We start from the raw sequence: 14066 nt of genomic DNA on the forward strand, positions 1-14066 counted from the left end.
CACGTTAGTGAGGAGATTTTATGAAGTGTTTAATTAGGGGGCGGTTCATTAGGAATTTGTTAACATTAGACTTGAAGACATCCAAGTTGTAGTCCGGAGGGAAGCAGGCAGACGGAACAGAGTTCCACAGGCGTGCAGTTCTAAGAAAGAAGCTTTGCTCATGAAATCCGCGTTTTGATTTAGGCACAGATATAGAGTGGGGGAAATTTTTCACAGTGGATTCAGCTAGACGGGTGTTTTTCGTGAAAGATTGGCGAGGGGGGACCAGGGATTGGAGTTCAGACGAGCACCTGCCATGAAAATAACGATAAAACAAGGATAGGCTCGCAACGTCTCTTCTGTGGGAGAGGCGTTGCAGGGTAGAGAAAAGGGCATCCCCCACTAAACCACGAAGTCTATTTTGTACTCTGTCAAGGCATGATAGGCTGTTTTGGCAGCTCCTGCCCAGATATGGCAACAGTATTCCATCCTTGGCCGTACTTGGCTTTTATATAGATAGAGAATTGCATCAGTAGTGAGATATCTTCTGGAGCGGTAGAAGGATCCCACCATCTTTCCTGCGACCTTGGCAACAGACTTGATGTTCCTGTTCCATTTCAGATCAGGAGTAAAGGTCAAACCCAGAAGCTTGTCAAAACACGGGGCCTCACCCAGACGAGAGCCATCCATTACAATTGATGCCAGCTGGGGATCAGAGCGTTGATGATGTAAGGATAGGAGTTTGGTTTTGGATGCATTAAAGGTAACTAGCCACATCTTCCCCCACTGAACCACGCGCTCGAGATCAGAGGAGAGAGAATCCGAGAGAACTTCGTCATTTACAGCCTTTGATGTGTTGCCGTAGATGGTCGTGTAATCAGCATAGATGTCAACGAATGATTTAAGTATGTGTTTAGGGAGGTCATTGATGTAGATCAGGAAGAGAGTTGGGCCCAGGATTGACCCCTGAGGGACTCCAGCATTTATATTGCAGGCCTCCGATTTTTGTCCATCTACCACTACTCTTATGAGCCTATCAGAGAGAAATGATTTAATGATTGAGAAAACATTTCCAGTTATACCGTAGCTGGAAATCTTGTGAAGTAGACCCTTATGCCATACTTTGTCAAAGGCCTTTGATATGTCGAGAGCAATTGCCCTAGAAAGGAAGCCTTTGTCAAGAGATTCACTAATCCTGTGGGATATAACCGTCAGCACATCTGCGGTAGATCTTGCAGAGCGGAAACCATATTGTGTGTCACTAAGAAGGTTATTCCTGCTGAGGTGGTTGACTATTTCTCTATTTAATATTGATTCCAGTAACTTACTCATAACACAGAGAAGACTTATTGGTCTGTATTGAGAGGGAGATGACTTATCACCTGAATTCTTAAATACAGGGCAAACTGAGGAAGTCTTCCAGGGGGTCGGAAAGCACTTCTCCTTAAGGCAGCGCTTAAATAGTTTCGTAAGTATGGGAGCAAGTTCTGGTTGAAGCTTTTTTAACACTATAATTGGGATGCCATCAGGGCCAGTTGCTTTACTGGAATCTAGGTTTTTTATTAGGTTGGCGACCTCATGCACGGATATTTGTATGTTACCAAGCTTGTTCTGTGTTATAGGAGGAAATATGGGGAGTTGATGGCCTTCGTCGCATAGGGTAGAATTAGCTGCAAAGTTCTTTGCAAATAGTTTGGCCTTGTCTGACGCTGACGAGATAACCTCTGGTCCATTGATAATTGTTGGGATAGAACGCACACTTCTGTTCAAGATCCTATTTGTTATTTGCCAAAACTGGTGGGAACCAAGCCGCTGATCAGCTACCTTGGATTTAACAGACTGGGCATATAGCTCTCTTGCATTTTTTATTACTCTTTTACAGTGGTTGCTGTCAGTCCTGAAAGCAGCTTTAGTCTCAGTGCATCTATTACGTTGGTAGTTATGGAAAAAGTGATTTCTGTGCGCGATAGCAGCAGCACATTCTGGGGAGAACCATGGCTGGCTGTTAGGTTTTTGTTGGAATTTTTTAGATGGTATGAATTGGTCTATGCCTACAATTAACCATTCGGTCAGATCTGATACTATAGAGGACACTTCCTTTTTAAACATGGAGTGCAGAGGTAAATCAGATATGAATGTACGGAAGCTATCCCAGTCAGCCATAGAGTATCGGTATACAGTACGGTGGAGGGGTACGTCTGATGGCTTCTTACATTTCGTTTTTATCTTAACTGATACGACGGAGTGGTCGGAGGATCCTAAAGGAGAATGAACGGTACATGAACATAGCTCAGGGGAAGTTGAAAGAAAAAGGTCTAAGAGGCTTGCATATTGATTGGGTGTATCGGGCACACGGGTGGGTTCGCGAACAATCTGAGTGAGGTCATAAGCAATGGCAAAATCATGACAAAACCTCCCCTCATCATCTGTCTTATTTGAATGGGTCAGCCATTCCACGTTATGGACGTTGAAGTCACCACAAATGTGGATGTTAGCCGAGGGATGTGAAGACAGTATGTGGTCTATTTTCTCAGATATGCTCTTAAAGATAGTAACTCCGCTGTTGTGGGGCCTATAGAGGGCAAATATAAATACAGTGGTGTTAGCAAGTGCAACCCTGAAGCACATATAGGGTAAATTAGGATCTTCTCTAGAGATATCCCTGCCACATGGGAAGCCATCCTTAATGTAGGCACATATTCCATGCCCATGGCGATCTTGGGAGTCAGATTTAGCTGTTAAATTGGAGTATCCATTAATTATGAACTCATCTAGGGAAGTGGTCGGCCCTATTCCAGTTTCACATAGAAATAATATGTCCGGTTTCGTCTCCTGTAATTGGGGTTCAACCTCTGGAAGGTTGGAACGTAGACCCCTGATATTGGAGAAGGAGACCTGGTAGTAGGGGTCTACGCTGGAAGATGGGGTTCTAGGTTTAATCGAGTTTTTATTCTGGAGATATTTCATGTTGAGGTTTTGGGATTTGTGGAATAGGTCGGCATACTTGGTTAGAGCAGTACAGAGAGGGAAAGTAAGAGAGAAAAAGACAGGAATTTTTTTTTTATTTGTAGCACACGAAAAGGTAAAGCCGTAACAATTACCCACTAGTATGGCATCGAGAGGCCCCACCAGAGACTATTGCATGGTCCAGATCCACTCACCAAATGGCAATACAGCAGTCCCAGTACTTTGCGTCTGCTGATAGGACAGCCTCCTTAGTGGTTAATCCAAGGTTCGGGTCCCTGACTATCAGGCGGATAACGTCAGCCCAGACAAAACGTTTACCTCCATCACCCTTACTAGTGACATGGCAACAAGGACAGACAACTGGGCACTTTTCAAAAGTGAGGGGTCGTTTTTTGCGCCAATATTTTCGAAAGTCATCCCCTTTTTTCGATTGCATAGCCTTTAATTAAACCTACGTCGCTTCCAGTTTTGCAGTAGTTGTAACAGCAAAGACGTCAGGTTTTTCCCCGTTCTTTTCCTCCTTCGCGGTACGGGTTTGAGTCTGCCTTCCTACTATCACCTTTTTCTTCTTACTCAACACACAACTTCAAACACACAGGCAACACAGGGCTGAAATTCTTGTATATATATATATATATATATATATATATATATATATATATATATATATATATATAAATGTAAATGTTGGTTTGTTCTAAACGAATAAAACCATATTTCTACGTTACCAATATATTTGAAATTTTCAGACAACCAATTTTTAGAGTCGAGGTATGTTTTTATCTTCTTAAATTAAATTTACCTCGCGAATTATTAAAATTAAAATATCAAATAAAATAAATATGTTTTTTTAACCGTTACTGCGAATCTGTTCTGTTGATAAAACTGAACTTCCGGTTTGATTAATTTCACAGCCACGAATTGACGAAAGATTTAATTTTCTGTTTAGTAAGTAAAAAAACCCAAAAAAAACATAATTCATTTGTTTATCTTCCATATTTTTTAATTTACACATTTTTTCTTTATTATATGAGGCCAAAAAATAGTTTGTCGGTTACTTTTTGAGTTTTTTGGAATAAAAAAAACACGATTTAAAAAAATGCCTACCATGCATACGAGACATCTCCGAAAAGATTCAGAGAATATGTGCCCCCTACAACATCAGGACGGTATTCAAGAGCGAGTCAACACTCAGACGACATCTGGTACGAGTGAAGCCCCGCAGAGAGGAGAACATGACCAAGAACTGCATATACTCAATTGCCATGCAGTTTCAGAAACGTTTACAAGGGTGAAACATGCAGCCCCCTCAAAGTAAGGGTGGAAGAACACCGAAAAGCGGTAACTAAAGGGGGGACGGAAAAATCGGGTATAGCCAACCATGTCTGGATGGAGGGGGACCATCGCCCCCTATGGGATGAAGTAAAAAGAGAGACCCACTGGCAAGTGAGAAAACTTAAAGAAACAGCTCACATGCTCGGACATAACAACCTACTGAGCAAACCAAGCGTATAAATTACCCTAGTGACATATGGCCAAGTGGTCCTAAACGTTGTATCAAAGTTTACAGTTACCCAAAGGTGCTGAGTTCAATCCTAAACGAAAGCAGTGAAAAGTAACATTCAAAACAGAGAATAAGAAACTATGTCCCGAACACGGTACCCCCTGTAATAATAATAATAAAGGGTTGGGTTCAATGTTCCTAACAAACGGTTCCCTAGTCCGATACAAAACACCTGATGAAGGCCGGAGGGCAAAACGGCCGAAACTTTGTGACTATAACAACCAAGATGACGAAGTCAGTCCGACAATCTCAATAAATGACAACACCTCATCTAAAAAAATACAGACAATTACGATGCACCAGGAAGTCAGTACATGGGTTACTGCAACTATGTTCTAATGGGTGATGAGATACAGGTTTAATTTGTTTCGTTCCAATAGCTTCGAGCATCTGTGGTGAGAATTAAAATAATAAATCTGTTGTGGTTATAGTCAAGCATAGTGCTTGGAATGTCTGGGGTTGCATGATGTTTAGGAGTTACATTTCATTGAGTGAAACATTAACTCTAATATTTACTATAAAATACTGGAGCAGATCATTATCCCTTTCCTTTAGAAACCAAGTCGGAGGCATGCCAATGACCCCCGACACATATCCAAGACGGCCACTACTTTACTTAAGAGGCTGGGAGTATAGGTGATGAAATGGCGACCCCAATAGAAAATCTTTGACAAATTCTCGAATGGGAAGTGGAGATACGCTAAATCGAAAACATCCGGCAGCTTTGCGATGTCGTCATGGAGGATAAAAAAAGCATTCCAAGGTCTACTCGTAAAACCCTGATAAATTCTATTCCCAGTGGAATAAAACAGTTCTTGATGAGCATTGTTATAACGGAAAATATTTGTAGTTAGTATAGTGTATGTAAATATTAGACATTTTTGTTTGCAAGGGTTAACATTTCGATGATTATATTTTGAGTTAATCTTCGGGTAAAATAAATTAACTATTTCTACTTTTCTATTTGTCTTAATAAAATTACCCACTGAAATTACAAAAAAAGCAACAAATTAAACGACAAGCGATAGGTCTATGGAAACCTCCAAACTATTGGTTATGAAGCAACATCGTAATCCACTCGTCTACGACGCTCATTAAGCAATTCTGTTAACAATTCTTGTATTTACTTTTTAGCAGATATACAAAGACAAAAACTCACAGATAACCATCCATGACTAACTGCCTCATATTTTTCTCGCAAAGTATTTATAAATAAAGTTTTTAAACGTTTATATTAATTCACTTCACTTTATTTTCTTGCGTAAATAGTTAAGCCTTAATATAATTGAATTAGTGTGAGAATCATATAATAGAACAGACACGACTCGAATTCTGAAAACAGTATTTGCTTATCAAGAAAACACTTAATAACTTAGTTACACTTAAAAGGTTTTATCAATAATTGCATTATATTGTTTACAATAAGAGTAATCCAATTACTAAGAATAAAATATTTTAATTATAAGCTTAACAGATTCGAAAAAAAGTATTGTCATCCAAGAAAAAAGAATATTATACTTGTATATATTATATAATTTTTTGTCTGTATTACGTTTGATATATATCTCTCTCTCTCTCTCTCTATATATATATATATATATATATATATATAGATATGTGTGTGGGTGTGTTTGTGTGTGTGTGCGTGTGTATATGTGTGTGTGTGTGTGTGTGTGTGTGTGTGGCTGGCTGGCTGGGTTGGTGGTTGGTTGTGTCTACATGCGTTTGAGCGTGTGTGCGCGCCTAAGGTTGTGTAATGTAACGTTAGTGATCAATACATACTAGAGCTATTATGAATAAAATCATATGAACATCCTAAAAATACAGGAACATTAAAAAAAACTAACGCAAACTAAATAACGTGTAGTCATTTGCAATCATCAAATATTTAGAAAGCCGCGTAAGGTTCTTCTAATGGTTATTTATCTCATCTATTATTTTCTTTTGCAGAACTATATCAAAAAATTTCATGTGAATATGTATTGCGACTATACATATTCCACTTTAATAAGCAAGGGTCGTCAATGCGTTGTGTTAGGATGTCCTCAGTTTCGGAAATGTAAAAAATCTCAGTCCTGTGTTTGAATAAATTCACAATTAAAACAAATCAACTTTTTTTTCGATGCTCTCTTTTATCTTATTTTTTTTTTTTCATGTATATGCATATATATATATATATATATATATATATATATATATATATAAAATATCTCATTAAAACAGCTTGTGGTGTCTCCTGGAAGCTGAGTTACAAGAAGTCTCCCAGTTACGCTCTAAAGCAAAACAACAATTTAGATAATGCGCTCCAGACCCCTGTTTAAATACTGCACACAAAGACAATAAACTACTGATTTGGGTTTTATGAGTCGATGATATTTTCATCGCATAAAATTGTGACATAATATTGACCGATACTAAGAACAAATTAAGTAAATATTCAAAATGACGAATCTTGGCTAAATATCCTGGGTTTGGGGGATAGAATTTACTCAATGGAAAAGGACTTATTACGATGAATCAATCAGGATACATTGACAAAATACTATTAAAATTTAGAATGGTAGAGTGCTAGAAAGGCTCTACTTCAGTCGAAAATGATATTAATAAAAATATACAGACAGAATCTGAAAATAATAGACGATAAATTATACCGAGAAATGATAGAAAGTCTTGTATATTTAATGACTGGGACGAGACCTGATATATGCTATTCAGTAACAAAAATGTCACAAAAGTTATCAAGTTATATAATACCGACAATGAAGGATTTAAAAAGAGCTAAACAAGTCCTTCGTTATTTACAAGGAACTAAAGAAGAGAAGTTAATATTTCGAAAATCAAAAGATCGCCTAAAATTCGAAGGATTTTAAGATTCGGAATGGGAAAACAACGAAGATCGAAAAAGTATATCTGGATATTGTTTCAGACTATCAGAAAATGGTCCTATTATTTCATAGAAATCTGAAAAGCAACAGATAGTATCTCTCTACGTGTGAAGCAGACTTTATTGCGAGACCAGACATGACCCAGAAAGCACTCTACCTTAAAAATACCTAAAGACTATTTTAGAGCCAGAATTAACTAAAAAACCCCGTAGTAATAAACTGTGATAACCAAGCTAGAAGGGTTTTCGGATTCAGACTGGGGAAACGACGAAGATCGCTAGAGGATATCTGCATATTGTTTCAGACACTCAGAAAATGGGCCTATTATCTCATGGAAATCTAAAAAACAACAGATTGTATCTCTCTACGTGTGAAGCAGAATATACCTTAAAAATATCCCAAAGACTATTTTAGAGCTAGAATTAACTAAAAGCCTCGTAGTAATTAATTTTGATAATAAAGCCAGTATAGTCTTAGCAATGAAAACGATAATCTACCAAATATCAAGCATATAGATATAAAATACCATTACATAAAAACGAGGTGAAAAATTAATCCATTATTTTGAATTACATATCATCAGAACAAAATATCGCTGATGTATTCACGAAACCATCAACAAGAATAAAGTTAAAGCGTTTTGCTATCAAGATTGTTGGGGGATTCGACTGAATAATGTGTTCATACCTCTGTATGCATATAAATTTCTATATATTAAAAGAATTGTCTGGGGCAAGACGTTAAACTGCATTCATTTTGTTTGTATTAACACTTTAACCTACTAATGTGTAACTAATACTTTTACTGAAATAAAAAATTCACTTTTTTTTGCAAAAATTTTCTGTGCCAATCTTCTTTTCGACAAATATGTGTTGCATGCTTATTTTAAGGCGCGCATAAATTACAATTGACTTTTTCGTACACGTTCGTTTTCTTTCTTTTTTTTTTATCAAAAATGCCCTATTATTTGCATTGTTTTAATTAACAAAAACACTCTCTTTTAAAACGGGTACATATTGTATCTATGTTTATTTATATGTATATTTATTTATATGTATATATGTATGCATTTTTCGAACAAAACTGCATAATCAAATTTAAGAACAGCCATCTTTTTCACATATTCATCCCCATTTAAGGTAAAAATACATTGCATCTTTCTTTTATGTATCTTCTCTGTACACATATATATCTGTTTGACATTTGAACACGATTAAAAAGGCGTATTTTTACGTGCTAAAATGTTCAGATCCAAATGATTTCTAATTTTATTTTTATATATAATTGAATATACAAATATACATTTATTTTGGGGCAGAATGAACCAAAGGGACTTCTCCATTATAAAAAAATAGGGTAGATGTTACAATATTATTAACGATAATGGGGTAGTTATTTATTTGCTGCCCACCACATCAAAATGTGGCACAAGGCTGGAAGGTGGCGAACAAGCGAGCTCCCCTAAAGAAGGGGCACTCTCGCCTCAACAAAAATTGCCTGGGCACCCGGTCGGTATTCCCCGTTAGGGGCGCCTCAGGTGACAAGAAATTAACTTGCGCCACTGGAAAGCCCGGTGGCAAGGTCTAGGTAGTACGCAAGCGGTGTACCTCAGTCCGACAGGTGCTGACCGATTCTCGGCCCCTCCCCTGTCGGCTGAGTGTCAAGAACGGATCCTTGACGAGTACGACTACCCTGTCTCCTTGCAGCCGAAGCCGCTAGGAGACACATCCCATCTTCCAGAAGGATAATGGAGTATGATCTCGCACAGTGGGGAGATTCTATTTAAAAACGATGCTGCTAGGAACTGACGAATCGAATTAATTCACATCCTGCTACCAACCAATCAAAAACCAGAATTGCTCCATAAATATTAAACCTTTCTGTAGCAATTTTGCATATGCTTTTCTTCCTCATGTCAACACGGGAAACATCTTTTGCACTGTGGATTCCAACTCGAGAACTGTCTACTGCAAACCAGTCAGCTCCTAGGACTTGTGTAGAACAACGAACCATCGGAAATTGTTCTGAAACTAAACATGGCTTACACTTCTATAACCACTCAGAAACAGACCTTCAAATATTGCTAAACAAATATAGCACAACATACATTCGCAGGAAGCAACTTTCATAATGACGGATTTTCGTACATCGTTTACTTATGCTAACAGGTAACCCTAGCGATCCCTAAAAAGAAACTTATAGCTAGGAGCCGATCATATACACACACTTACCTACTGATTACCATATTCTTGAAATAAACTTAAACACATCTATGGTTTGTAATTGAAAACACAAAAAATTATGTTTACATTTAAAAGACAGGAGGGTGCTTAGCCCCCAAGAATGTAAACAGAATTTTTGTTAAATATTGAACAGTTCTTCCGCACGCCTAATGTCGACGTGTTACTTACGGATAAACGGTTAATTAAACGAAAGTACCTCTAAAAACTATACACATTCCATAAAGAAAAAGTTCCTTTGGTAAAGAAATATGTTAAATAAAGTGGGGCTTATGCACTTATCTTACTGTTTAAATAGTATTTTCCAGTAAAATTAAAGTTTTACAACACCTTGTCGTTTATAAAATATTAGGTGAAAGTACAGAATAGTAACAATACACCCCTAGTTCGGTAACTTAATTGCGCGTAATTGAAAATAAACTGTTCTTTTTTATTATTAATAAAGTTTAAATCATCATGAATTTATCTCGTTAAGGTCAATTCCCCACCTCTCTCTCTCTCTCTCTCTCTCTCTCTCTCTATATATATATATATATATATATATATATATGTATATATATATATATATACATATATATATATATAAACTTCAAGTTTTGCGATATCTTTTTTTGTTTAATAATTTATTAGGTAAAAGTACAAAATAGTTAGAAAATACCCACCGGCCCAGTAACATAGGTGGATAATTACCAAAAAAATCTTTTTTAATATCGTATTCAGCGAAGTCCATAACGAGCAGCACTTGAAGGAATGGTTTATTTTATTAATGCTATACAGTAATCAGGTGATTTAAATTTTAGCAGATGAAAAATTGGGAAGCAAAAGAGTCACGAGTTCCCATTTTTATGAAATCATTAAGTGAAAGCAAAGCATCGTAACAAAATACCCTCCATTCCCCATGTTACAAATGGCCTTCAAAATAATAAGGTTTTGTTGAAACTCAGAATAGTTACAAAACACTCTCCCAGGCGGGAACGGTGTTATGTTGCCGACCCAATGTAAAAAGAATTTTTGGGAGATATGAAACGGTCATTCTGCTAGCTAAATGACGGCGTGTTACTTACGTAAAAACGGTTAATTATATTTCATAAGCACCTGTTAAAAACAATAGAAGTTATATAATTGATTATCCTCCCACCATAAAAACAAAACAACAACGATAAACAAAAGTATGTTTTTGTAATTCCGTCGTAAAAACTTTCGGTGCTTGAACACTTTTACCATCGCGTTATTTTTAAATAGTTTCCAGGTTAAATTCAAGCTTCACGACATGTTTTCTTATTAAATTGTTAGGGAGAAGCACTGATTATTTAAAATAACACCCTGCATTTTAAAAATGGCCTTCCAAATAATAATGTTATTTCAGCACGGTTGCAAAAATGCAAAAATACCAAACTTACTGACAGCCTATTAGCGTCCAAAATTATGAGATGAAAATATGAAAGGATCACTTTGTAAAAAAGAGTTGTTACCCTAAGAATAATGACCAATTGTAAAACAGCGCCCTTCCACCTAACAATTTAATGAAAAAAATAGATAGTGAGGCTTACATTTAACCTGATTAAACTATTTAAAAAGAGCGAGGTGGCAAAACTGCACAATCACAAAAACATGTTTACTTTTGCTTATTTTTGTTTCTTTACACACGCACACGTTTTAATTTTGGAGGAGGTGGCTCGGTAAATTTTTATTTTACATCCACCTCCACATTTTGCATTACAATTGCCATATTTTCAGGTTTTCGTCTATCCTGATTACGAAAATATCATTCAACAAGTGCTTCTTCAGATATAGATATATTCATTCTGCACTGTAATTCAAAGCCTGCCTGATTTGTACTCGCGAGCGATACATACATCCACTTCTCTCATATCGACACTGTTACCAACCATATTATTTGCGGTTTGTATGCTGCCTACGATTTTCAGTTACATCTGGGGGAGTTTTTTTATCTACCACCGCCAACTAAAAGAGGAGTGCTCTTCAACGTTCTTTACATGGGAATGTCGAGGACGTCTATTCTGGGTGTGTCTATGCTGAAAGCCAATCTTACATAATAGTTGTTTATAACTCTAAGCAACCGATATAGAGGGACAGTCCATACATTCTAAAAAATCGATATATAATTTCTATTTTTATTCTAATGGACAAATATTCCTAATTTTGTTATTTCATACGAATTTACGCATTCCCTTATTTGTTTTTTCCAGATTCAAACGGTACCTGCTGGTTATCAACAACTGTAGTTTACTTTTTGGCGAGTGGAGGGAGAGTTAACGGGTCCTATTAGTATATGTATAAATAACACTGATCTCTGCAAATTTACTATAAGAACATGCATGGAGTAGTGTTTTCATATTTAGTCTCGTGAATTTGTGTATCACTTGAATATTTATAAATTTCAGAATCTTTCTCATTTACCGCAACCTTTCTTTTACAAATATGATGTTTCTAGTGTCAGTCTCCTACCAGCAAGTGGTTCCATGCCTTATCCTTAGCGAGTTCCATTAAAATATATACAATATACTGATATATACAAAACTATTATACACTAGTGAAAATTAAATACAATTTGAAATACGCCGCCTAATAACATAATGGTAAAAACAAGCGCGGCAAAAAATCTGAAATCTAATAGAATAATTCTGTATAAGTATATTTTTCTGAATAATGCTCATTACAAAAATCCGAAATAAAAACAACTTAAAATTGCTCTGTTGTTCCTGTGTAAACATAGAGATGATAATTAAAGCACATAAGAATGAAATATTAAATAATGAAAACAATGAAAAGAAAAAAAAATAATGTTTTTAAAAATACATTGACCAAACATAACACAAATGAGAAATTACGTTAATTGAAATAAAAGTAAAAACATTAATAACGAGAAAAATGTCTGCTACAAAGAAATGGCTTACAAAAAACATCGTTTGCCAGCCATATATATTTGTCAAGAGTACGCCAATTAGTACAAATTCTACGTATGAATGAACTTTAAAAACAGTTTTCGACAACAGAAGTGCTCGTAAAAATAAGAAGACACTGAACAGCATTTACGAACTGAGAATTCAAGGAAAGTGAACTATCGCCAACGTTAAGAGAGGAAACACTATATTGAATGAGCAATTAGTATTTTGAAACTTCAAATCAATCAAAAATTTATTAAAACAAGGATTAAATTGGAAATAAACTTACCATTTGTAAAACAACAGACAGAAACATTAATACATCAAATAACAATAACAATAACAAAATAATTATCATAATTATTATAATAACAACAGCAAAGACGTCACGTTTATTTGTTCCCGTTCTTTTCGTTTTCGCGGTCGCCTGCCTACTACCACTTTTTTTTTTTTTTGCTCAGCACACACCTCCTTATACCCAGGCAACGCAAGGCATCCAGGCTAGTATAATATAAATATCATATGTCTGTTTAATGTATGTTTGTATGTACGTCTGCCTAAAACTTTCGGCAGAGGCGACGGAGTTTCACGCGACCGGTATCATTTGAAAGATCGCTGTTTCGGACGACAAGTATAAAAAAAATTGACTAAAAGCATTAATTTCTTCACCCTCAACCAGGAACTTTTCTACAGGAATGGGTCGCTTTTTTCGCCGATATTTTCGAAAGTCCCTCCTCTTTTCGATTGGCTAACGTTATTTTCCTCCGTCGCAGTACGGGTTGAGCCTACTACCGTTTCTTTTTCAACACACTCCTCCAAACACCCAGGCTACTATATATATATATATATATATATATATATATATATATAGAGAGAGAGAGAGAGAGAGAGAGAGAGAGAAAGAGAAAGAGAGAGACAGATGAGACAAGAAGAGAAAGGGAGACTATTTTAGAGAATTAGAGAAGAATAAAGTGAAAAAGAGTAATAAATGGTATAGAAACTCATACTGTAATATGGTTCACATTTAAGAAGTGTCTTCAAATCTTGACGCTTACATTAATTAATCATAATTTTTCCATTATAGCATCATAAAAAGTTGAGACAAACATAAATATTAAACACTTGATGTATTTAAAAAATTTACTCACGTCCCATTCATATTTATATTCATTTACAAATCAGCAATTTTTCCACTCGTCTTATGAATAAGATATAGTTTAAATTGATTTATTTCGACCTTTCTTGCATATATTATATACACATCGAGTTTATAAGCTAAGCTCATCTAGAAAAATAAAACTGAACAGATGTCGCCTTGTTTCGTGTTGCCTTATTAAGAAAATATATATTTTCAGAATAATAACCAGTTTTATTAAACATTGCGTATATTTTGTTGACTCAATGTTTATTAAAGTGGCTTGGAGATTGTTAATGCTTAAATTATTATTAATAAAAGTAGTATGTGAAAAATGTATAAATAACCATATACAGACACAATACTGCATGAGCAACATAGGTAAGTAAA

General features: G+C 35.8%; 1 protein-coding gene across 29 annotated transcripts in view; it reads left to right on the forward strand.

The window, feature by feature from the left end:
* Positions 1-14066, forward strand: part of LOC145256522 (uncharacterized) — a 104461-nt gene that overhangs the window by 48627 nt on the left and 41768 nt on the right. For 2 of the 29 annotated variants that reach the window (XM_080115519.1, XM_080115532.1), the window contains exon 1: positions 13560-14057. The exons of 18 other annotated variants lie outside the window; for them this stretch is intronic. In XM_080115519.1, the coding sequence (XP_079971645.1) occupies positions 13943-14057 (115 nt within the window). In that variant the 5' untranslated portion in view covers positions 13560-13942. Of the gene's footprint in view, positions 1-9348; positions 9564-13546; positions 14058-14066 lie in introns of those variants that run through there. 9 more of the 29 variants (XM_080115547.1, XM_080115534.1, XM_080115531.1 and 6 more) reach the window with 9 other exon arrangements.

Source organism: Euprymna scolopes, chromosome 32 (assembly GCF_053919585.1).
Source record: "Euprymna scolopes isolate OS-2025 chromosome 32, ASM5391958v1, whole genome shotgun sequence".
Classification (NCBI taxonomy): Eukaryota; Metazoa; Mollusca; class Cephalopoda; order Sepiida; family Sepiolidae; genus Euprymna; species Euprymna scolopes.